The following is a 23,335-nucleotide window of genomic DNA, read 5'->3' as shown; positions in this document are numbered from 1 at the left end:
CAAACAAGGCAGCCCCGGAGGTCTTTCACTGAGTGAGAAGGAAGCCCTCCCGTGCTCTGTCCTGCTGTTCCTGTCTCCACTAGGAGAGGAATGTCTGGCAACAGCGTGCCAGGAGACTGCCCTGACAGGGAGGGTGGACATTTGTCTCCTCTTCTCCCTGTGTTCATGTTAGACTGACAGCCTGGGTGGCACACAGTCTGTCTGTTTGTCCCTAGCAGTCATGGCCATAGGACATTACCTTTGAAGAACAGGGTTTTCTTTTACAGGATTCCAGCTATGAATCCTTCATTGATGTTATTTTATTTGTAGCTGTATGGTTCCCTCTTTAAAGTAGGTTTTTGCCTTATTACAGGATATCTTCTTTCTTAGCTATGAATCTGACATTGATGCAATTTTATTTGTAGCTTGTACCCTCTTTGAAGTAGGGTTTTGAATCATTATTATAACAGGATATTCTTTTCTAACTTTGAATCTGTCATTGAAATCATTCTACCCCGGTACATGTAGCTGGCAGAAAACGTCTCAGCCTGCTATACAGATCTGAGAAGGTTGACTTTTGAGAAATCTCACGGTGGCCGTAAAAGAAGAGGACCCCCATGCCAGAGGTAACAAGCTATCAACAACTTTTCCAGACTTGTTACACACTAAACTAACTGTGTTGAAGCTTATAAAGGGAGTACTGTAGAGGCCTGATGTCAAAATAGCCTGGATGCCAGACTGTTGTGAGGGTTAGTACACAGGCAAGATTCTCAGTTAGTCATGATCAGGGTCTAAATGAGGGGTGTCTATGGTAAAAAATGGCCTTTATTTGGGGCATGTTGGCCCTGTAGCCTGCAGCTTGAGTGTATGCTAATGGCCCAGTGAGTAGTAATAGTCTGCTACCCAGGCTAACTCTGGGGCCAAGGAGTTAGCCTGTATACTGGCCCTGGCAACAGTCTGGTACCCAGGCTAACCCTGGAGCCGAGGAGTTAGCCTGTACATGTATACTGGCCCTGGCAACAGTCTGGTACCCAGGCTAGCTCTGGAGCTGAGGAGCTTTGTGTTGGAATGAAGTTCAACATTTTACTATGATTACGTAACCAACACAGACTGATAAACTGTCATGATAAGTGTTGTCTGTCACTGACCAGTTCCTTGAGTTCCTCGGTGATCTCCTTCTGCTGTGTGTCCAGGTCCTCCCGCAGGTTCTTGGCCTCCTGCTGCCTCTGGCTGATCTCCTTCTTTAGCTCTTCGATGACCTTCTCCAACTCCTTCTGCTTCTTCTCGAGTTCCTGCATACACAGATCGGGTCAGGGTTAGGCTCCGACAGTCCTGTAGCTGAGTGGGGGAGACTTTTGTATAAACACAGACAGGACATCAAGTAGCCAGCGTGCACAGTCAAACAAGAATGTCAGGTCCTGGACATCTACAGTAAGTAGCTAGGGACCTGGATGGCTAAAAAAAAGTTATAACCAAATAGTTTCCCAACTAGTTTTGAGTCTTTTCCTCAAGCTAAACATATTCAAATTAAGTAATTTAGATGATCTTTAAAGATCCACCAAATATACTACATGTAATACACTGTACCACATGTAAAGGAGATATAAAAGTAAGGGATACAAATCTTTATCCTTCAAGCTAAGCATAAACATGCAGAGGATCTTTAAAGACCTTTTCATCCTTTCAAATAGACTGCAAAGAGATTTAGATTGAAGGTAAGGATTTTGCCTTGAATAGGAACCTTTTAATAGACTGTGCTATAATCCAGATACTGTAATTTAGGATAGTTCAGTTGAGAGTTCAGCATTTCATCAAATAACAAGTTAGTTTTATGTTTGGTCAGACAGTTTAACCTATTACAAGCGGTCGTTTACCTCTTACAATATATCCACAGAAGAGTTTTCATTGGGAATGTCAGAGTGTATACATAAAGATGTTACATAACGTTTGATAATAAGCTAAATCAGATACAGGTTTTGTTCCTGGCAGGACATCTAAGGCATTCTTCACATTTACAGTCTGAAGGTGCCCATTGTCTTCACATCTCTTCTGAACAGACAGAATTTATTACGGGTTGATTGACCTCAAGATGGCTGCCATTACAAATGGTAATGAGGGGAGTACTGTCCAAGACTCTGCCAACATTCCTTAGCTAACCTTCTCCTGTCATCAGGAACAAGTATTGGAAAACAGAAGCAAAAGTTAACATGGTTCGCTGCGTACATGCGTTCAGCAAAGGTAATGTCTTATAATGTCCTTTGCAATGAAGTTTCTGAAGGGCAAGCTACAATGTAATAGATCTATGGGTAATATGCCTACAAGTTGACACTCTAAACATCCATATTGTACAGTACAGCATTGGCAATACTGTAGACAATACATTTTTATATACCTAAAAGTTTTGTTTGACCACATTCAATCCAAATATCATCATCTGTCAGCAAGATTTGGGACTTCAAAGTCCATCTGTGTCGGTAGAACTTGTTAATGAAGAACTTTCTTTAAACTTCAATTTCCAACAGAAAGAAGTCAGGCATCATAGACCTGTCACAGTGGTGGATTCATTCCTTGACAAAGACTGTGTTGTACAGTTAGAACTTTGGGCTTTGAGACAGTAAGAGCATAGCCTCAGGCCTCCCTCCCTCCCAGGGTTTGGGATACAATCAAGTCCTTCTAACGAACCTTCTATCTGAGGAACTGTCTACAAACAGAAGAAGGAACTTCCGAAGTTTAAGTCGTAAATCTTTATCTGAGGTACTGTCTACAAGAAGTTCAAAGAAGGTACTTCGGAAGTTTACGTCATAAATCTTATCTAAGGAACTGTCTTCAAGAGGTTTAAAGAACGAACTTCCGAAGTTTAAGTCGGCAAGGCTCCTTCTGGACCTCCTTGGTTGCCACAGTGTCCGAGATTTATGAGATACCAGTGGTTTAAAACAGTTCTCAGTAGGTTAAGGTCAGACGTACAGACAGCCTTGTTACTGTGTCTACCTTGTGGGAGCGTCCTTGGCACTTTCTTCACACGAAATAGCAAAAAAAAATTCTTTTCATCTCTGAGACAACTTTTTCTTCCAAAACTTGCCGACCTTTTTTGCTGCTAGGACAATAGAGGGCCTGTGAACTTTTTATAACACTTGGCATGCAGTCGGTGCAGACGATATATAGAGCACCATGTACACTCCACTTGGCTCTGTTTCCTTTGGCACCAAATGGAAACATTTGGCAACAAATTTCTGTTTTGTCTAGGTGGTAAGTCAGATGGTCAACTTTGGATGCTTTCTAGATCTTTGAGGCATAAGAAAAAAGGATATCTTAAGAAATTAGAGAAGTTTCTAGACATAACTGGTTCTGGTTCTTATCTATTGGCCTTACAAAGTGTCAACAGAGTTGCTTCTTTTGGTTATCCAGAATCCATATTCGCTTGCCCTAATAACATTTGTGTGATGCTAATCTATCCCATACCTCGTAAACCTTCTCAACAAGGGACAGTGAACTCTGAACTGTACTCTGAACAAACTGTCTGAATTTCGAATCTAAAGTTTACCCTGCACCTATCTTGTTGTCAATCTACGCCTAACTACGAGTTTTTAATTGATCTTTTTATCTTTAAGAGATGCCAATTTGTTTTATATAGAAATTAAGAATTTACTTTTAAAACTGTAAATACCCACAGCTTGTGTATAATAATATAAAACGAGCTCAATGGTTTGTAAATACCAACGCAATTCAGACTTTTGTCTGCCATGTTTGTATTGAAAATAAAGTTTCAAAGTAAAGTTTCAAAGTTTCAAAGTAAATAAAGATCTATCAGGTCATGTTACCAGTGCATGCAGTCAAACCTGTACCAGTGACCACCTCTGCATAAGGACCACCTGGCCAAGGTGACCGCTTTTGGTGGTCCCTTAGATAATTTTTCCCATGGACTCAAGGACCAGTCTATAGTGACCACCTGTCCACATGGACCAGATGTCATGGGTCCCCTAAGTTCGCATTTCTTCTATGCTTTGATGCTTTGATTAGATGGATCAACATTAGATGGAAGTTGTCCATGTTGCGAAAGTACTAGGTGTAACACTTCAATCTGATCTCAAGTGGTCCGCCCATGTAAACTCCATGGTGAGCAAAGCCAACCGTAGACTTTACCTGGTGCGAGTGCTAAAGAAGTATGGACTTGGTGATAATGACTTGATTCTAGTTTTCTGCGGTTTTGTAAGACCACTACTAGAGTACGCCTGCCCCGTGTGGCACCCAGGCATCACCTCTGTTCAGTCTAGACACATAGAGTCTGTGCAAAGGCGAGCATGTAGAATTGTATTGGGTAAGAACTACGTCAACTATGATGCTGCCCTAGGCCAGCTGTCCCTTACCTCTCTGTACCAGAGACGAGTCCTACTCTGTAAGAGGTTTGCAGTGTCTTTATCAAGATCCCCTACTTTCTCCAGGTGGTTACCGCCTACACGTGCAATTGTACATGGCAGAGAACTCAGGTCCAAAAATCAAATCAGTCAATTTAGCTGCAGAACATCGAGATTTAAGAACAGTACTTTACCTTTCATTGTAAAGTTACTAAATGATAGTTGACATGTTCATTGTGTAAGTCATGGTTGTATTGAATCGTTATAGCTGATTTTATATTGTTTAACATTGTTGTATTGAATCGTTATACATTGTAGCTGATTTTATATTGTTTAAATGTAAACAATAACCACAATTCAGCCGAAGGGCTGCTATGGTATTGTATTTGTATTTGTATTTGTGTGAAATAAATAAACCAGTCATATATAACATCTGTGATGCTGCCAATCTTCCTGCCAAAAGGTGTATCACCACAGCACATCCTTATCAATTGTTTCCAGACTGCTTCAAACCGTGACAAGCTAGGGCTGCTGATGATGAAGAGCAAATGTCCAATCTGACAAACGTTGCCAAATTTGCTCTTAGTCTGTAATGGGGGACTATAAACTTCAGGGTGACATTCGGGGTAGAAAAGGCGGCAAGCTCTTAAGCTCTAAAGCTCTAAACCTCTTGCAAAAGGAACTAAACTACCAAACTCAAAAAGAGTTAGGGGACCTTCCCAGTGTGAGTGGATCAAACCTTACAGTCCTAAAATAGGGATGATATACTTACCCCAGGTTTGGGCATCCGGGAGTATTCCCTCTCAAGTAGCCGCTTCTCTTCATGGAGGCTGGAGGAAGAACAGATTTTATCATCAATCAGCATAATTTACTAAGTTACAGACTCTCTCTAACTCATTTCAATTTTAAGCTTACAAAAATGTATTTTCACATCATCAAGTTCAATTTTCAATTTTTTTTAATTGAAGACGCAAATTTCCATCCTGGGACGGAGAGACAGGTCCAAGAGACAGCCCAGCTTAAACTTGACACGATCTTTTCCTTGGTTGTCTTTGTTTCTTTGTTTGTTTGTTAGAGTTAGCTTACTTCTCGATCTTGTACTGCAGCTGGTACTCCCTCTCTCTTAATTTTGAGCATAGGAAAATGTATTTTCACGTTATGAAGTTCAGATTTTTATGACGGAACAAACAAATTTCTATCCTGGGACAGAGTAACAGTAACTGTTCCTTGTGGCAGGTCAAGGAGACAGCCCTGCTTAAACTTGACATGATCTTTTCCTTGGTTGTGTTTGTTAGTTTGTAAGAGTTAGCTTACTTCTCGATCTTGTACTGCAGCTGGTACTCCCTCTCGTCCGTCTGCGCCAGGTCGTTGTGGTGTTTGAGCAGCTGTGCGCGCAGCTTGCTGACCTCGGTGTTGGCGCTCTCCGGGAAGTTGTCTGCCTTCTCCAGCTCCACCCGCTGGATCTCCAGCTCGGCCGTGTACGTCTTCGCATCCTGCAGCAGCTTCAGCTCATTGTCTCTGGTACTGCAGAGGGGACGGAAGGACAGGATTTTTTATCTTACCATGAAAGTTCATCCTGTTTTGGTAGTTACATGTTTAGAGTTACAACTTTTGATCCAACACAAAGGATTGTTCTGACCTATAGCTTTCAACCAGTCACTCTGACTAGTCTTCTTCAACAGACTGTCACACTTCTCAAAAGCCACCTGACAAGTCTCACTGGGTCAGTCTATTGAGGAAGACCAGCGTGACTGGTCGAAAGATTTAGGTGAGAACAATCCTTTGTGTTGGAATAAAAGTTGTAAATGCATTTGTTTGTCTATGGAAAATTCACCATATACTGTACATTGAAGCGGTGAGAGAACAGGTGTCACTTGCCTTTACTGGTCTCACCAATTCTTGTTTGAATAACTTTAAAGAAAATATCAGTACAAACCTTCTTAGCGTGTCGTGAAGCTCAGTGTACTTTGCCTTGAGGTTGGCAACCTGCGTTCCTGTCAACTTGCCTGCATGGAAGAGCTGGACATGGAGAAAAATAGCACTTATTAGGCACAGTAACATACATGTATATCCTCAACAATCAATGACAATCACTTAAAAAGAGATAGATACATATTCACATCTTACTTTGTTCTTTTAACTCATTGATAAAGAAATATACATATATACAGTTATCGTCTGAACTTGAAGCATCACTTTTTAGTGCAATGCAGCTTGCCACAAAGCTGACATTTTGGCCAGAGCACACAGGAATGTTCAGAACCCAACTCTTGTCAACAAATGTGAGAATCTTAACAAATATTAGTCAAAACCTCACCACATCGCCAAAGTATCATGCTACATGTACTCGCGACTTTCTCTTAAGCCATCTTTCAAAATAAGTTTGAATGGACAGAACAGAGTTTAAATGATAGCCAACCAATATTTCAAAGTCTTCCAAAGATAACAAAATAACACTCTCTTGCACAAAGTCAGCAACAGGCCTGGACTCTTGACCTATATCTTGGCATAAGTTATTGCCTGACTGCACCATTTACTTGACGACCAGTGTAAAACTCTGTCAAAGCTTTGTCAACACACATTTACTACACACATAATGTGTCATTCATGTCCAACTCAGGAAGAAACAGAGCCTAGACTATACACATCCAGCAAGTGTCTGGACCATAAGTTTTAAGAGCGAATGTCTGTAAGGATCAAACAATGGTGGCACCGGTCAAAAAATCGATTTGGCTCATTTTTTGCACAGTGATAGTACTTGGTACATAACCCCTCAGAATAGCTTTCTTTTTGTTCAGAACCCCTTGTTGCCATGGCAACGGGCCAAAGTAGTTTTCAGGGCATTTGTCCAGATTTTGGCATGTACAAAACATAGAAATTGGCTAACTTTAGAGCACTATAACTGATCAGTGCTTTAGCGTAACGACAAGAGCAAGATGTGCTGATCAGAGCAATGCCTAAACTTGTATAAAATAGCAGTAAAGCCAATGTTCAGTAAAATCTGAGGTCTTGGGCACTCTGAATACAATGCACTGTTTTAAGGGTGTAAAAAAACTGAAATTTTGCCCAACTTTGAAGCACTGTAAGTCCCAGAAGGGGGAGGATGTTTTGTTTGAAATTTGCACTGCATAATAAACCATCCAGAGGTATCAGATGCATGCTTGCAAAGTTTGGGTTCTTGTTTCGTTGCTACGCACTTGTCCTTTAAAGTAGGTCAGTTTTCGTTATTTTGATGATATGTCATTTTGTGCTTTCTTTGAACTAACATAAGCTCCAAACCAAACTAGTTCTTTACTTGAAATTTACATGAAGTATAAAACAACAAATTGTCTATGAAATGCATGCTTGCAAAGTTTGGGTTCTTGTTTCGTTGCTACGCACTTGTCCTTTAAAGTAGGTCAGTTTTCGTTATTTTGATGATATGTCATTTTGTGCTATCTTTGAACTAACATAAGCTCCAAACGAAACTAGTTCTTTACTTGAAATTTACATGAAGTATAAAACAACAAATTGTCTATGAAATGCATGCTTGCAAAGTTTGGGTTCTTGTTTCGTTGCTACGCACTTGTCCTTTAAAGTGGGTCAGTTTTCATTGTTTTGATAATATGTCATTTTGTGCTATTTTTAACTGACATAAGTTCCAAACCAAACTAGTTCTGTACTTGAAATTTATTTACAACATAAAACAATATGTACTCTGTAGAATGCGTACTTGCAAAGTCTGGGTTCTTGTTTTGCTGCTACGCACTTGTCCCTAGAAAAAGGGGCAATTTGCATATTTTCATGTCATCTTGTCCTATCTTTTGACTCTCATAAGTCTCAACAGTAAATTATTTTGCTATTTAAATTTACACTGAATGTAAACCTATATATTATCTTTGAAATGCATGTTTGCATAGGTCAGATTCCTGTGTTCTAGTGGCTGTACCTGTCCCTGAAAGTAGGCCATATTCTTCACTTGTCCACTAATGCAAAATATTGGCTATCTTTGGGAGTCTAATATGAAAAAGGAAAGGTTTTAATTCTTCTATCTCTAATTTTGACAGATCTATGCCTTGGGTTGTTTATGAAATAGTTAGCACCAACGTTTGCATGATATAGTTGTAGCAATGTGGCTGTTATTGAACGTATGCCACTTTATCTTAATTTGATGATAACAGTCTTATACAGTCATATTCAGCGTCCCCACATTATTGACTCTCGAAGACTTGACTTGTTTCTATATTTGAATAAATATGATGAATCCCTGCGCATCTTTCTAATATGTAGTCTATCACTCTATGTCTTTGTATAACTATGTCTATGTGGAAAACATGCATTTCAGTCAACTCCGCTATTCCTGTACATGTAGACTGTACTCATTTTGAGCAAGGACAGGAACTTAAGTACTCTTTCAGTTTTGCTACAAAGGCCGCTTTCCGACGGCGATCACTTATGGAAGATACATCCACATCAAAGTGTTCACAAATCAGTTTTAGCAATGCAATCCCAAGTTCGTATAAGTCACCTCTCTTTGACATGTCACATAGGTTTATATCTCATCTTTATCAAGCTAACGTGAACTCTAGATGAAAGAGATAAGGACTTCTCAAGTTTCTTGCCCTGACCACGGAGCCAAGGGGAGATTCACTATAGTCTAGGAACTGGATGGCATGCTTTGTTGCCCTTAAGGAAGGGGCAACACAGCATTAAATTTTGTATTTCAAATGCAGGCAATATTGGTTTGCAACTTATGATACTTTTAAATTGATAGTACAAAATGACATATTGAAAAAAATACCCAGTTTCAAGGCCAGTTTCACTGCAACAAAACAAGACCTCAAACTTGCCCTTCATTGACAATATATTGTTCTATATTTAACGTAAATTGCAAGTACAAACCAATGTTGGTTTGGAACTTATGGTGGTTCAAAGATAGCACAAAATGACGTACTATCAAACTAATGAAAATTGTCCCACTTTCAGGGACAAGCGCGTAGCAGCAAAACAAGAACCCAAACTTTGCAAGCATGCATTTTATAGACAATTTGTTGTTTTATACTTCATGTAAATTTCAAGTAAAGAACTAGTTTCGTTTGGAGCTTATGTTAGTTCAAAGATAGCACAAAATGACATATCATCAAAATAACGAAAACTGACCTACTTTAAAGGACAAGTGCGTAGCAACGAAACAAGAACCCAAACTTTGCAAGCATGCATTTCATAGACAATTTGTTGTTTTATACTTCATGTAAATTTCAAGTAAAGAACTAGTTTGGTTTGGAGCTTATGTTAGTTCAAAGAAAGCACAAAATGACATATCATCAAAATAACGAAAACTGACCTACTTTAAAGGACAAGTGCGTAGCAACGAAACAAGAACCCAAACTTTGCAAGCATGCATCTGATACCTCTGGAGTGGTTTATTATGCAGTGCAAATTTCAAACAAAACATCCTCCCCTTCTGGGACTTACAGTGCTTCAAAGTTGGGCAAAATTTCAGTTTTTTTACACCCTTAAAACAGTGCATTGTATTCAGAGTGCCCAAGACCTCAGATTTTACTGAACATTGGCTTTACTGCTATTTTATACAAGTTTAGGCATTGCTCTGATCAGCACATCTTGCTCTTGTCGTTACGCTAAAGCACTGATCAGTTATAGTGCTCTTATTATTAATGTTAGCCAATTTCTATGTTTTGTACATGCCAAAATCTGGACAAATGCCCTGAAAACTACTTTGGCCCGTTGCCATGGCAACAAGGGGTTCTGAACAAAAAGAAAGCTATTCTGAGGGGTTATGTACCAAGTACTATCACTGTGCAAAAAATGAGCCAAATCGATTTTTTGACCGGTGCCACCATTGTTTGATCCTTACAGACATTCGCTCTTAACACCCACCCTAGATCCGAACACTCACTAACTGTAACAGACAGAGAAAGCCTTGCCATTTGTGGCCCTTAGCAATGTTTATGGACATCACAAAAGATTTTAATGTACCAGAGGATAACATTAACTCGTATATATTTATAAATGTAAGTAAAGTGTTGGCACCAGCCATTAAACATTCAAAGATGTACATGTCAAGTAAAACAAGAAATCAGAGACAAAAGATTTTCAGGGAGTATTTTTGGGATATTGTGATATTCAAGCTCACCCCATTTCCTGTGTCTAACATTTTGACCTGTCATAGTCTGCCTGTCAATCTTCCCTCACCCATGTGCTGTCAACCTATTCTGTCCAGACAGACAGAGACACAAACCAACACAGCTACCAGCAGCAAACTAAGATAAACAAGTTGATTCGTTGTTACATGACACGTCGAAGTGGATACCAGACATTCAAGAGGGCCTGCAAGGGGGGTAGTGATTACGAATTACGCAAAATTTTCGCCGCCTATTACGAATTACGTTAAAGTCTCAGAGCTGATTACGACTTTACGATTTGCGGGTAATGTCCAATTACGAATTACGTTGATTTTTGCGGAGGCTGCCTACGAATTACGAAATCTAAAACGGCCTGATTACGCCTTACGAAAAAGGCTTGCAGGCCCTCATTCAATTACCACAAATTTGCTTGGAAGCAAAGCTGATGAGTCAGAAACTCCCCTGTTGATCTAAGCAGGGCACAATCTCAAGTAAGTCGTAAAGTTAATGGGGACTTTGAACTAAAACTAATTAGTTTTGAAAAGGACAAGCAGGAAGTGTCACATAAAATGTCAAGCAGCAAGAAGATAACATACTTCAGCTGGTGTTTTCTGTCTTGAAAGAAGTAAGTGGCGAGTTAAGTCTTGACAAGAAGAGAGAAGTATTTATGCAGTGCAAAGCAGTCTTAAACCCTAGTCCTGTGGCGCCCAACAATGCATTGTTGGGTTGCATGAACAAGTTGATTATTGGGTTTCACAAACAAGTTGATTAAAAATTGACAGGCAGTTTAGCATACAGGTGTACTCTCAGTTAACCAAATTGAATGTCTTACTTACAAAATGAATGGAATGAATTGGGACTTACCCCAATTCCCAATTTGGAAGAAAAGATTGTTTTTATTTCATAATGACTTGTACCAACACAGATGAACTTTTATGCCAATGACTTACTTAATGTTTAAATTAATGAATCAATTCTAAATAAGCTCTCATGACAGATGAGTAAAAATCACCTGGCAACACATGTAGGGACAGTACGTTGTGACCCTTGTCTCCCCAGTATCCTACCATCAACTCAGTTATCACAGCACCTCAGCAGATAAAATCCTCTGCCACTTGTTAGAGCAGTGCTGACCTTGCACTTCGTAGTTGCTTGGGCACGAATGGAGGCTAACCTATCACGACATCCAGACCTCGGAGGATTTGTGGGTTTGTGGGATTATCTGAAGTGTGATCTAAACCTTGACCTGCTGGTTAATAAACTGTGGTGGAGACCTTGGCCTGTGTTTGTGTAGCTATGGCACATGTAGGTGAGGAGAGGTCTGCGGTGAATTAACTACTGACTTCTGACAGCAGCAACCTGAAAGGCTATTAGATAACCTGATGAAAGGAGCAAAAACAGACAACTACATACATGTAATACTATATGATGACAGAGTTGTATCCTTTTGTTTTTGCTCCCATCATGATAAACAGCAGCTAAATATTGGAAACTTTGAACAAAAACACAATTTGACTTATTTTCAACTTCAAAATTTTTCGAGATTTTGTACAGTATGCCTGCACTTGTTGACTGCATATCCAACAGCATGATTTTACAGAACATAAGTGCAATAAATATACTAACCAAACAATACTTGCATCTAAAATCTTCACATTCAATCCCTCATAAAGCTTCTCTCTTACCTCACTTTGCCCTTCAGTGTACCAAACTCAGATTTACACACTAGTCAGCTGATTCTATCCAGCCTTAAAGTATAAAACAGGATCTATAAAAGCTGTCTTGTGAAGGTTGAAGCATCATGTACTAAGACCAACTGTACCTAGTTACCACCAGGTCAATGCACTTGACAAAGGTCTACTAGTGCAACATTGCTACATGTACTTAATCATGACCAAAAGTGTACATATTGATTTGAAGTCTAGATCGTAACCTATTTCCACAGAGATCTTTTGAAGTGCAAGTGTAACTTTTATGATAGTTCAATCCATATTGTGCCATTACTGGTTTTATCAAATGGGTGCACTCAGAAGAATGCAGCTTGAAAGTAGTCCAATATGCTTCTCATCCTCCTAACCTTTCCCATAGAGTCCTTGCATGTGTGCTATCCTATGCGTGTTGAGATGTGACATCTGCCTAATACAAGTTTATCACCATAATTAGAGGAAGAATCCAGCTCCCTGATGGAGGTCATGTCCCCTAGATCAGACAGAGCCCACCTTCGAGCATTTAACCTTCTCTTTAGCGCAGCTTCTAATCTACTTTTTCACCTTGAAGTGATTTGCCGTGACAGCTAGGGGTGTCCTTCCGTGTCCCCGCGGTTAATAAAGTGTCAAACATATTGGCACCTACAGAAGAAGTTGTATAACATCTTCTTTGTCACTCTGGCTGAACTTTGTGTTGAATGCCTGGTATCCTGTTGCAGGCTACGACCCCAAGAATGCTGGGCAGAATGTTTATCACACCGTGGCGTGCTATAGGGCACTGGGAAGAAAAATCGTCTGAGTGGCCCGGGGTTATCGCAAAGACTCCCGTGGCTACCTGCTGGCAAAGGGGCGCGAGAAATGCTACAAGATCAATTCAAAGCACTTCCAGGCAGACAAACAAAAACTCTAAGGCTCTTTTTGTCATCTGTGCAAATTAGGTAGGACAGGTATTAAATAACTTTAGTATCCTTCAGAGTCCCTAGGCCTAGGAAACCAATTGTACATTTTATCACTCAGGTGTCAGATCATGGAGTTACGAAAGGTTGATCAGCTCAATTATCTATGTCCCTTGCAGAGGTCCACCCAAAAAAAATCTAAGGTCGGCAGATTTTTCTAGGGTCAGTCAGGAAACAGGAAATACGACATTTCTTTCCCTAGGCCTTAGGTAAGCATTACCTAACTTTAGGTACCAAATGTAGGCTTGTCCAATGTCTTTGACATTCCCAAAGCGAACTGGTTCTTCAGTCAAAAAAGATTTGTACATGAGGAAGTGATTGACAGCCTTCAGATGATTCTTTATTGAAACAACAAAAAAGTACAGGGACTAAAAAGTATGGTCTTCTACAACTAAATATCTAACAGAAAGCTAAATACATGTGTGGATAACGTCATCCTATGAGTATGTATGCGGTACTTCAGATGTTTCTCTATGACAATCACTCACACTCACTCACTCATGTATATGCTAGTCATCACTAAGGCCCGATTTGACTAGAATGTCAAGATGACACCTGTCAGCACTGGCCATATATATACAATCAAATCTGCTCAAGGAGGCCACTCTTGGGACTGAGGCAAAGTGGTCTTTTTGAACAGGTGGCCTTTTTGGCATGGTGGCTCAAGGCTACACCTATGGAAAAACTTAGGACCGGAAAAGGCTTTGTTATGCCTGTCTTTTTATGAACAGGTGGCTGGCTTGAAGAGGTGATCACTTGGATAGGTTTGACTGTGCTTTTGTTATCTGCAAAGGCAAGGTTACTTCCCTAAAGCCCTTATTCCCAAGGAATCAAATGCATTAGCCTGAACTTGAAGCTGTGGCTGCCCTCAGTGAGGGAGTATCTTATATACATAACCTAAAGGCTGAAAGGTGGGAGTGAGGCTCCTATGGGAGACACAAGCCTTTGAAAATGTGTAATCCATTTTCAAAGGATGTTTTCAACCACAGCTTTGATCTCTGTAGTCATCGATCACCAGAGGTTTCTTCAGTAACACTGTCAAAACATTTACGCAGAGACTAGAATAGAAACATCCTTCACCCTGACAAATCATTGACTGTACTCCATGCAACATTCGCATGAATCCTATCAGTGGGTGTCATTAGTTCCAGTTCTACATACAAAGTGGCCTACGAACTATCAGCAAGTTTCTATATTATAAGGTATTCTTCGTCAAGTTGACAGACAGGTAAAATTTTGCCATACTGATAACTCCTGCATTACGCCTTACAAATGGATGACTGTGCTTCATCTAGTTTTCTTATAGGAATCTCTATTGATCTCTTGTTTTCCCCACATGCTTTAAAAAAGGTGTACAGCATTTCTGGAATTGGCTTCAAACCTGGCTGGGTGAACTTCAACTTTTTACCTGTGCCAAATTCATTTCCTGCTTGAAATCCCTGCCAGGATCAAGTTCAAGACTAAATTTAGATCAAGAAGAAGGGATGGCACTGTAAAAAAAAAGGTGCCTCCAAGTCATGGGATGTCTCTGACCTTCAATTAGTCAGGGCTGATTGGATCTTACACATCTCTACATACCACGATGTAGGGTTCTGTCTGGCTGTCAAGCGATTCAATAGATAGCACGATGCAGTCTGTTCCGTCTAGTTTGCCTAGTCACGACATTGCTAACTTCTCACGATCTTTTACACACGACTGCCAAAATCTCCGCTTTTATACAAATGCTAAAAAGGTCGGCATCGGATTGCAAAAGGAGGTAGAAGAAGTTCGAGTTCATTATATTCAAGACACATGGGGTGTCACAATAATCAGCAGATTACATCTAAGAAAACCATAATATAACGGTTTTTATTGGGTGGACCTTTTACACTCTGCATCTAGTTGATATTCATGTTTAATTGCTTCTTGTCTTGTTGTACACTACTGTATATACTGTCTCATTGTGTGTAATGTATCACTGATGAGTGCCACCCTGGTAAAAGAATACATAAATAAACAAGAGTTCCACGATCTCGTGGGGCGGCGAACTGTTCTCTCAACGGCCATACTCCCTTGGCTGTACCTTCGCCAAATGATGTTAACCCTTGCGGTTGACGAATTATACAATTTTAATAATTGATTTCGCAAATAAGAGCGTCATTTGCATGGATTACATCAGTTGATCATATTCTCTACCCAATGGCAGCCTTATCTTAACAAAAAAGGCTATTCTAGCACTTCCTCATAAATTATGCAAATGAGTTCATAATGTGAATAAATTATCTTCATTGATGTTCACCTTCACTTAACTTCCAAATACGGCAAGTATGAAATTCCCAGCAAATACAACTATGAAATTATAACAATTTTCCATTAATTATGTAAATTAGGTCTTCATTTACATAATCTATATCCTCAGATGTTTTTCTAGTTCTCAATTACATGTCGCAAGTGTTTCAAAGTCCTATAATCGAACGAAGCAGATTTATAGAATGTCCTCATTAATTATGCAAATTAGCTCCTGATTTGCATAATTGTCATCTGATTATGTCAAGTATCACTTCAGCTACCTACATACCAAAAATCATGACAATCCGTCAACCGGTTCTTGAGTTATCAACCTTCGGAGATTTTTCAAGAAACGCTCCTGCAGTTCCAGAACAAGCTGCTAGGGGGCCCAAACTCATGTCACTTCTTCCCCACCTCAAGAGCTATCTACCAACCAAAATTCGTGACCCTAGCATTTCCAGATCGCGAGATATCAAAACCGTAAGTTTTGCTGCAGTACCAACAAAAGCCGCCAGGGGGCCCAGAATCTAATCATTTCTAGGTCTCATCAAGACCTACCCACCTACCAAGTTTCATGACAATACATATTAAGCTTCTTGAGTTATGCTGTTCACAAACAGACAGACAGACAAACAGACAAACGCTACTGAAAACATAACCTTCTTGGCGAAGGTAATAAATAAATAGTTAGTAGAACAAGGAACACGACAGAAAGGTCTCTCTGTTGGGATTACTTTAAAAATATGCTTGAAAGCAACTTCAAAGAATTAACTGGAGCTTCTTCTCTCAAATGCATGGTGTGTAGCTATGAGGCTTGGCAGCAATGTCAGAAAAGAGGTTAGACTAGCCTGTATCTTATAGAACTGGAGGTTTGGTGGTCTTCGGCTGTTTAGCCCAGTTCTCAAAAAACGGGGTCAATTCAACCAGGCCGGCTATGTAATGTCTATATGCAATACAAAAATAGCACATAAAAGTTCCCAAAGACCCTGAAAACCCCCCCAAAACCCCAGTTTTTGGCGTGCTATGGAGGCTAAGGTCAGACCAGGACATACAGAGTTTCCTTAGCTGTTTGTTTTGTTAATCTGAAGTTCATCAGCAGGTCTCCCCTTTTGGTCCATACACAGGATGATGCTTACTCAAGGAATGCATCAGACCACCATCACAGCACTGCTATTTGTAGTTACAGTAACTGTTAGCCTCAGGAATGTACTTGGTGGATTTGCTGCTGAAGTATAATATTCTAGATCAGAAGTGTTGTAATATGAGTTGTAATATTTTGGTTCAACTTTTGTCTACTGTAAATCAAGAAATGGTGGTTTTACTTTAAATTTAGTTTTCATAGGGGTTTTCTTACAGCAAAATCATAACACTACGAACTTGTGTTTTGTAATTCTACCGAACTAAAGAATTGCTTCAACCATAAACTTTCAATGTCACAAAAAAACCCTATCATGAAATAAAATCACTGCAAAAATAAATGCATTTACGGTATGAAAAATGAGCTGCAATATTTTGATTTGGATTACCCTCTTCCTAAGTTTGGTGACTCTAACACACCAGAAATTTTGGCTGCAGAGATCTAAAATAAAGGTCAGGATCAGGAATCAGAAGACAATACCTTCCTGTTTACATTTTCTCCGGATGCAAGCTCTGCTCTATCGATTACCAGAATCCCTATGGCTAGTTATCTGGCTCTTTCACTCAGCAACTTTGTCACCTGAAACTTATGTTGTAGAAACAGTACTGGAGATAGAGAGGCAGTTAAGTAGAGTTCTTTCCAGCAACCATTCCTGTGTCCCTGGACACCTTGCTGCTCAAAACTGACAAAATTCCAACACATTAATAAGACTAGCCTCCATAGCATACCAAAAACTGGGGGTTTGGGGGGGTCTTCAGGGTCTTTGGGAGCTTCTGTGTGCTATTTTCTGATTGCATATAGACAACATAGCCGGCCTGGTTGAATTACCCCCGTTTTTAGAACTGGGCTAATCAGAAAACAGCTGAAGACCACCAAACCCCCAATTCTATAAGCCTGCTACGGAGGCTATATATCTAGGCATTCACAGACAGAGATTTTTTGAAGGGAGGCAGACAAATTATACCTGCATACATTTGTAGAGCAACTTCAAAATGCAGCAGTCTAAGTCCTGAAAACATAGTCCTAAATTGAGTCCTGGAATATATGCTAATCCCTCTAGAATACTATTCAGCCTATTTCCTAGGATGCCAGACCCACATAGCACACTGGGCCCAAAGTACTGTACTGGGATATTACTTTTGGCCCAGTGTGCTATGGGTCTGGCATCCAGACTATCTATTTGCCTAATTTTTGCTTTGTTCTAGCAACCCAAGGGAGACTGGTAGAGACTACTAAAATACACAACATTGTCACACTGTGCCTTCACCACAGCCAGGTGAACTCCTGTAACCCATGCCTAGGGTCTACCCAGGAACAGGTGGTAGTGATTATCCGGGAGATTAAAGTTATCCTCCTGAGCAGTTTTATCTCTTGGGAAAGGGGCTAAACCAGAAGATTAGTCATCCTCAGGTTGTAACAGGAGTTTGTCTTTAACCTTGAACCCCCAGAGGTGACGGCGGCAAGCTCGTTACTAAAGGGGGGCGAGGTGCACTTGGAAATGGACAAAGTTAGAAACACCTGTGTGGAAATGGCATCAGTTCTACACTTTATGGGCTTTATATGGGGAGAGAGGGGGAAGAAATTTGTGGGGGCCCGCATGCCCTTTTCTGTAGAGCTGTTTTAATTCTACGTAGAGCGTAGACGGACCGCTCTAATTCAACATAGAGCATAATTGGCGCATTTTGCATAGAGCGCAATTCACCGTTTTGATTCTACGTAATGCGTTGTAGCCACTTGGAATTTATCGTAAAGCGTAATCGAGCGGGACCCCTCAAAATGGACAAAGTTAGAAACACCTGTGTGTGGAAATGGCATCACTTCTAAACTTGATGGGGAGGAAGGGGGAGAGATTTATTGAACAGCATGGAACACATTACACACAGAGGTCCTTCACACAGCACAAATGATAACCAGTTGACAGGTAATGATATCAGTTTTCATGGCCAGCCTCTGTGAGAACATTTGTACCATTTACTAGTGGTATGTACATGTACCTACAGTCTAAACAATGTATACGTGTAAGTCTCTCATGATTACACACAACCAGCAAGATATGGCTGTTTTAATACATTGTACTAAGTGCACTCTTGCCATTACGTTCGGGACTCATATATATATGGCTTGCACATACAGTACCATCTATATAGTGCCCTGTATATGTAGGATTTGGGGGTGTTTCTCGTGCAATGCATCATACCCCAGTGAACTGCAACGAATGTGGAAGTAACTACACCCCCACGGGACGAAAAAAGTCAAGGCTCTTTGACCTGATTACCACTTCAAATAACTTGAAAATATTGTGTAAAAAAAGTCCAGCAGGACAAGGGTTAACATATATATGTATCAATGTGTACATAAGAGTAACTGCAGACACCTGTTTGCAGTGATCATCCTTTGGCAAGTCCACCATCCATTATAGCACTTCAGAAGAAACCACAAAGTTATAACTCTTTTAGATGTGCAGGTTTGAGTTAGGCATGGGAGACTGTGTATACATCAGGGCCAGCCAGCCAGACTGCCACACTTGGGCTGCATGCAGGGGCATGTGTTTAACCTTCAGACTGTTGTCTTTTGTCCGACAAGCCTGTTCTACTTCTGCCTGCAGCTAGCCCTCGGCTATGTCTGGAAGAAACACTCTGCATTCCGTGTACCTGTAACTGTAAATGCAGAAACTTTTGCAACTTGATTTCGCAGTGAAATCATATTAACACAGCAAATACGTTTTCTATAGTTCTACTGCAGTTATACGTATGCATTTGTTAGGCACGGTAGTGATTACCAACAATTAATAATCAACTGTATAACCTTCAAATGTGATTGGTCTTATGACTGGACACTTGAACAACAGCCAACCATCAAATGTATCAGAGCCTCACATATGAAAAATGTGCATATAACACGTTTCAAAGCTGAAGGGCAAAAAGTCTGGAAGCAGGATTCCGACCTATCGCTAGCCAGGCACAACTGGAAGTACTCTGACCAGTGGGACTTGACCTCCCCTTGACCTCCCATGACCTGAGGGGTCGTTCTTGAGGATCATCCTGGACTCCCACTGGTTGGTTGGGAAAACACGATGTCATCAGATGGAGAGAGGGTTCTTAGAACCCTCAACAACATAGGAAATCCTGTTCAACTCTTTTGCAATATCCACTGGGTTCATTAGTAAAGGGAAATACTGAGACCGCACTTCATCTTCCACTAAATTATTATATCAAACCACTGCACTCTGGATCTATTTTGTTGAGGCCACACTAATTTAATTTGTTGGTGCTCAAATTCTTAAAAAAAAAACTACAGTCATGTTCAAGTTTTCCTCCCTGCCTCTGTTTTTAAGACGTTTGCTTAGTATTTTTTTTAGAATATTCTGTTAGGCATGTAGCAAAAGACCATGTGGTCTGAAATTGTAAAACATACATACATACATTTGCTTAGTACATTTTCATCATAAAATGTCTGAGAACCAAGCAAATGAAATTGGTATATCCTAACCACAAAAGAATGCGCATCTCCACTCAGACTATTACAAAAGAGACAGGCAGAAACATCTCTTTACAAGATTACATTTAGAGCTGTTTGCGCTTACTCCTGTTGGATGCTGTGAAGTGGAGACCACTTCTCTGTAGGGTCCCCCTGCCCTCTGGCCTGGTAAGCCAGACTCTTGATGTGGATACCATTTGTCTGCCTGTCTGGGATGTGTAGGGTCTGCTCCAGTGCTAGCCTGGGTGCCAGACTGTTGCCAGGGGCAGTAACGTTATATGTGAACTTTATTTGACACAACAAAAGTACAGCAACTTTCGTAAAGTCATAAACTACATGGAGACATACAGACAGATACCTGGGTACAACAAAATTGACCTCCGTACAAGATGAATCAACAAATACTACATGTTCTAAGGTATATATCTTAGGCTAGCTCCTTAGCTCAGAAAAATTTTACAATAGACACCCCCTCAGATAGACTCTCGAGAGGTAAATTACTAATTTAGACCCCCAGGTGCTTAAACTCTGGGATCGGGGCTCCTGGCTTCCCCCAGCCAAAGGGCATACTGTGTCAAGCCAGGGTCTAGCATCCAGGCTAGCACAGGGACTGCTCTAGTGCCTGCTCTTGACCTCCATAAGTCACACTGGAAACCAGGAGCCGAAACCACCACACACTGACAGCCCTTCACTCCTCCCTCCCTGCCCTCCCCCTCCAGGTTGAAATGATTTTTCAGTGCTGTGTCAACCCCCATGATAAGGACCCCCAGGGAGCAGAAAATCCATCATTTTCTGGAAGCTTGACTCTGCTGATTCCTCTCAAAACAACCAGGCCTTCCCCTGGGTAAAATCAATGGGCTATCAAGTATAATTGGTGTTTGCTCTCAAAGCAAAAGTCATTGAGAATCAACATACAGTAGGTAGAAAATACAATGCAAGATAAAAAGAAAGGACATTTTATAGGATGTCCTTGATAGAGAGAGGGTTTTTAAAGGCTGTCAATCTATGGATGTCAAAGTGCCTCAAAATAGCAAATCTAAAAGTCACATTGGGAGCATTAATTTACGTGTATTTTAAAACTTGTTACCTTCAGGTTGGTACATCCCTTTTCTTCACTATTACTTAGTGGTCCATGCTTTTTACTACAAAACAGCTGTACGTGTACATTCCAGTGAAATTAACAGACTTGTTAGCAAGAAGGTAAACTCAATTCACGAAATGGAGTTAACATTCCATTTCGCTCCTGCAAGGTGCCTGTTGTAAATTAAGGTTATCTTAATCTGATCTTTTCGGCTCAAATCCCACCTTATAGAAGACAGGCAGCCAAAAAATGGCAGAACAAGAGTTCACGTTGAGGAGTCACTAGGGCAAAAGTTCAGGCAATCTGTGAGGAGACCAGCCAATATCCAGACTGTAAATGATCTAAATTGTAATTGGAACCCGTCCTTGACAGTGGTAGAGGTGTTGTTTTGTAAGGTCATGCCATCTTGTTTTTAGTCTAGTGCGCTCAGGGAGCTTTAAACTGTTTAAAAAGCTCCTTGGTCAGTGATCAGACAGTATAAACCATAGTCTGGTATCCAAACCTGAGCATAGCGGATGCGTCTTTTTCATCTTTGCCACAGAGACTCAATAGTTAGATCATGGAGTTAAAAAAACTCTTTTTAAACCTCCTTGGTTAGATACAGGGTCTCCTTCCTGAGTGTCTGTGTGAAATATGAGTTTATGGACCTGACAATGAGTCCATTACAATCTAACACCAATGTGTCAATTGTGTTTGTAATGTGGTCTGTTGTCAACACTGTCTTTGAGATGGAAATGGTTTCCAGAAAATTTCTTTCCAGTGAAGAAGAAATAGCTTCCATAATGTTACCTGTTCCACAAGACTTTTTTAAGGATTATACTTTTTTCCCCAAATGGAAAGCAAAGTTGAAGATGTAATTTTGATTGAAATGTCTAAAGTTGACGAAAGAGAACGTACCGCAACAACAGAGTAACAGACAGACAGACAGAAAATCGTGATAATGTCAATGTCACCTCTCTATACAGAACCCAGCCTGAGTTATAGACTTCCAGCTGCACATTTTTCTAGTCAGGAGACAAGCTGGCCTGCATTTTCCAAGACAAGACCAGCAGTGCTACAAGACAGCTTGGCAGGCAAATGACAATAACAATTTAAACTGAGATATTTGTGAGCTGCAAAGTGGGCTATCCAGGGAGGCATCTTTCCGCTCTCAGAGCCAAATACCTGTTGGTGAGGTGCCACAAACAGAACTGCTCTGGCATTCTGCAACAATACTGACATTTATACATTGACTGCTATGGGAGGAACAATGCTTCTTGCCAGGGCAGTGTTCTCAATTTTTTTTCTTGCATCATCAGAAGTTGTCAGGGAGTGATGGATGACTGTTGACTTGGGATCAAGAAGATGAGCTGTCAATCAACTATAATCCAACCCTGTGGTCCTTGGACCAAATGTTGTAGTCCTTGCGAATATTTTAGTCTATAGTAAGTATGTAATTCTTTATCGACGGGTAAAAACACTTGCAGCACAAGGATAGATTGAGTTGTTGTTTTTTAAAGGGAGTCAATGTTTAAAGATACCTTATGAAATAATAGGATTACACTCTAAATCTTTTTATATGATTACAATCGGAACAACAGATGCTAAATCTGAAAGTAAGGGTGAGTGAGTAGTGTGGTAGATAAAAAAAAAACTTCTGGTACTATACAGTCATGTACTTAAACATACATTTGATCTCCCATGTAGTTTTACATCATCATTCAGCAAACGTAAACGTAATGTACTATTCTTTAGCTGAGTCAGTTTGTCACTCAACAGTTCTATCCACTGCCAGAAAGATTCTGAAACAGTCTTAGCTTTCAGAAGATGTTTGTCGATTGATTTGATTTGATTTGATTTATTGAAATTACAACAGTGCAATACACGTGGGACAAAGGCAGCTGTTACTGGTGTTGTGTCCCACACAAAGAAACAAATACAGGACAGGACAATACTCATTTTCACTTGAGTAGGGAAAGTCCTGTAAAGTGCCTTTCCCAAGGGCACAACAAGATAGGTGGCATGTTAGGACTCGAACCTGGGACCTCTTGGTTCTGAGCCCTCTGCTGTTCTGCCACACAACCCCACAATGTTAGGTATCCACTGCTGTGCAAGGGATGCATGGGAGAGATACACATTGGCCTGTCATCTGTTTCAATTTGTACCGATCACGTCCGATATTCACTCAAGGCCAAACGACTCAAAACACATTCCAGTAAAGTTATATTTCCGAGGGCAGTGCTACAATACCTTCTGGGAAGCACGTACAAAAACAGG

The 23,335-nt window shown here is 40.4% G+C and overlaps 1 protein-coding gene across 1 annotated transcript in view; it reads right to left on the bottom strand.

The window, feature by feature from the left end:
* LOC109469667 (coiled-coil domain-containing protein 146-like) overlaps positions 1 to 23,335 on the bottom strand; it is a 64,187-nt gene that overhangs the window by 18,764 nt on the left and 22,088 nt on the right. The window contains exons 3-6 of the mRNA XM_019768210.1: positions 6,268 to 6,350; positions 5,646 to 5,855; positions 5,104 to 5,161; positions 1,128 to 1,271 (exon numbers count right to left, since the gene is read on the bottom strand). Coding sequence (XP_019623769.1) covers positions 1,128 to 1,271; positions 5,104 to 5,161; positions 5,646 to 5,855; positions 6,268 to 6,350 — 495 coding nt within the window. The remainder of the gene's footprint in view (positions 1 to 1,127; positions 1,272 to 5,103; positions 5,162 to 5,645; positions 5,856 to 6,267; positions 6,351 to 23,335) is intronic.

The sequence above is a fragment of the Branchiostoma belcheri genome, unplaced genomic scaffold (genome assembly GCF_001625305.1).
Source record: "Branchiostoma belcheri isolate BF01 breed outbred unplaced genomic scaffold, Haploidv18h27 scaffold10, whole genome shotgun sequence".
Taxonomy (NCBI): Eukaryota; Metazoa; Chordata; class Leptocardii; order Amphioxiformes; family Branchiostomatidae; genus Branchiostoma; species Branchiostoma belcheri.
The sequence above is the reverse complement of the archived record's forward strand: the minus strand, read 5'-3'. Positions and strand labels throughout refer to the sequence as shown.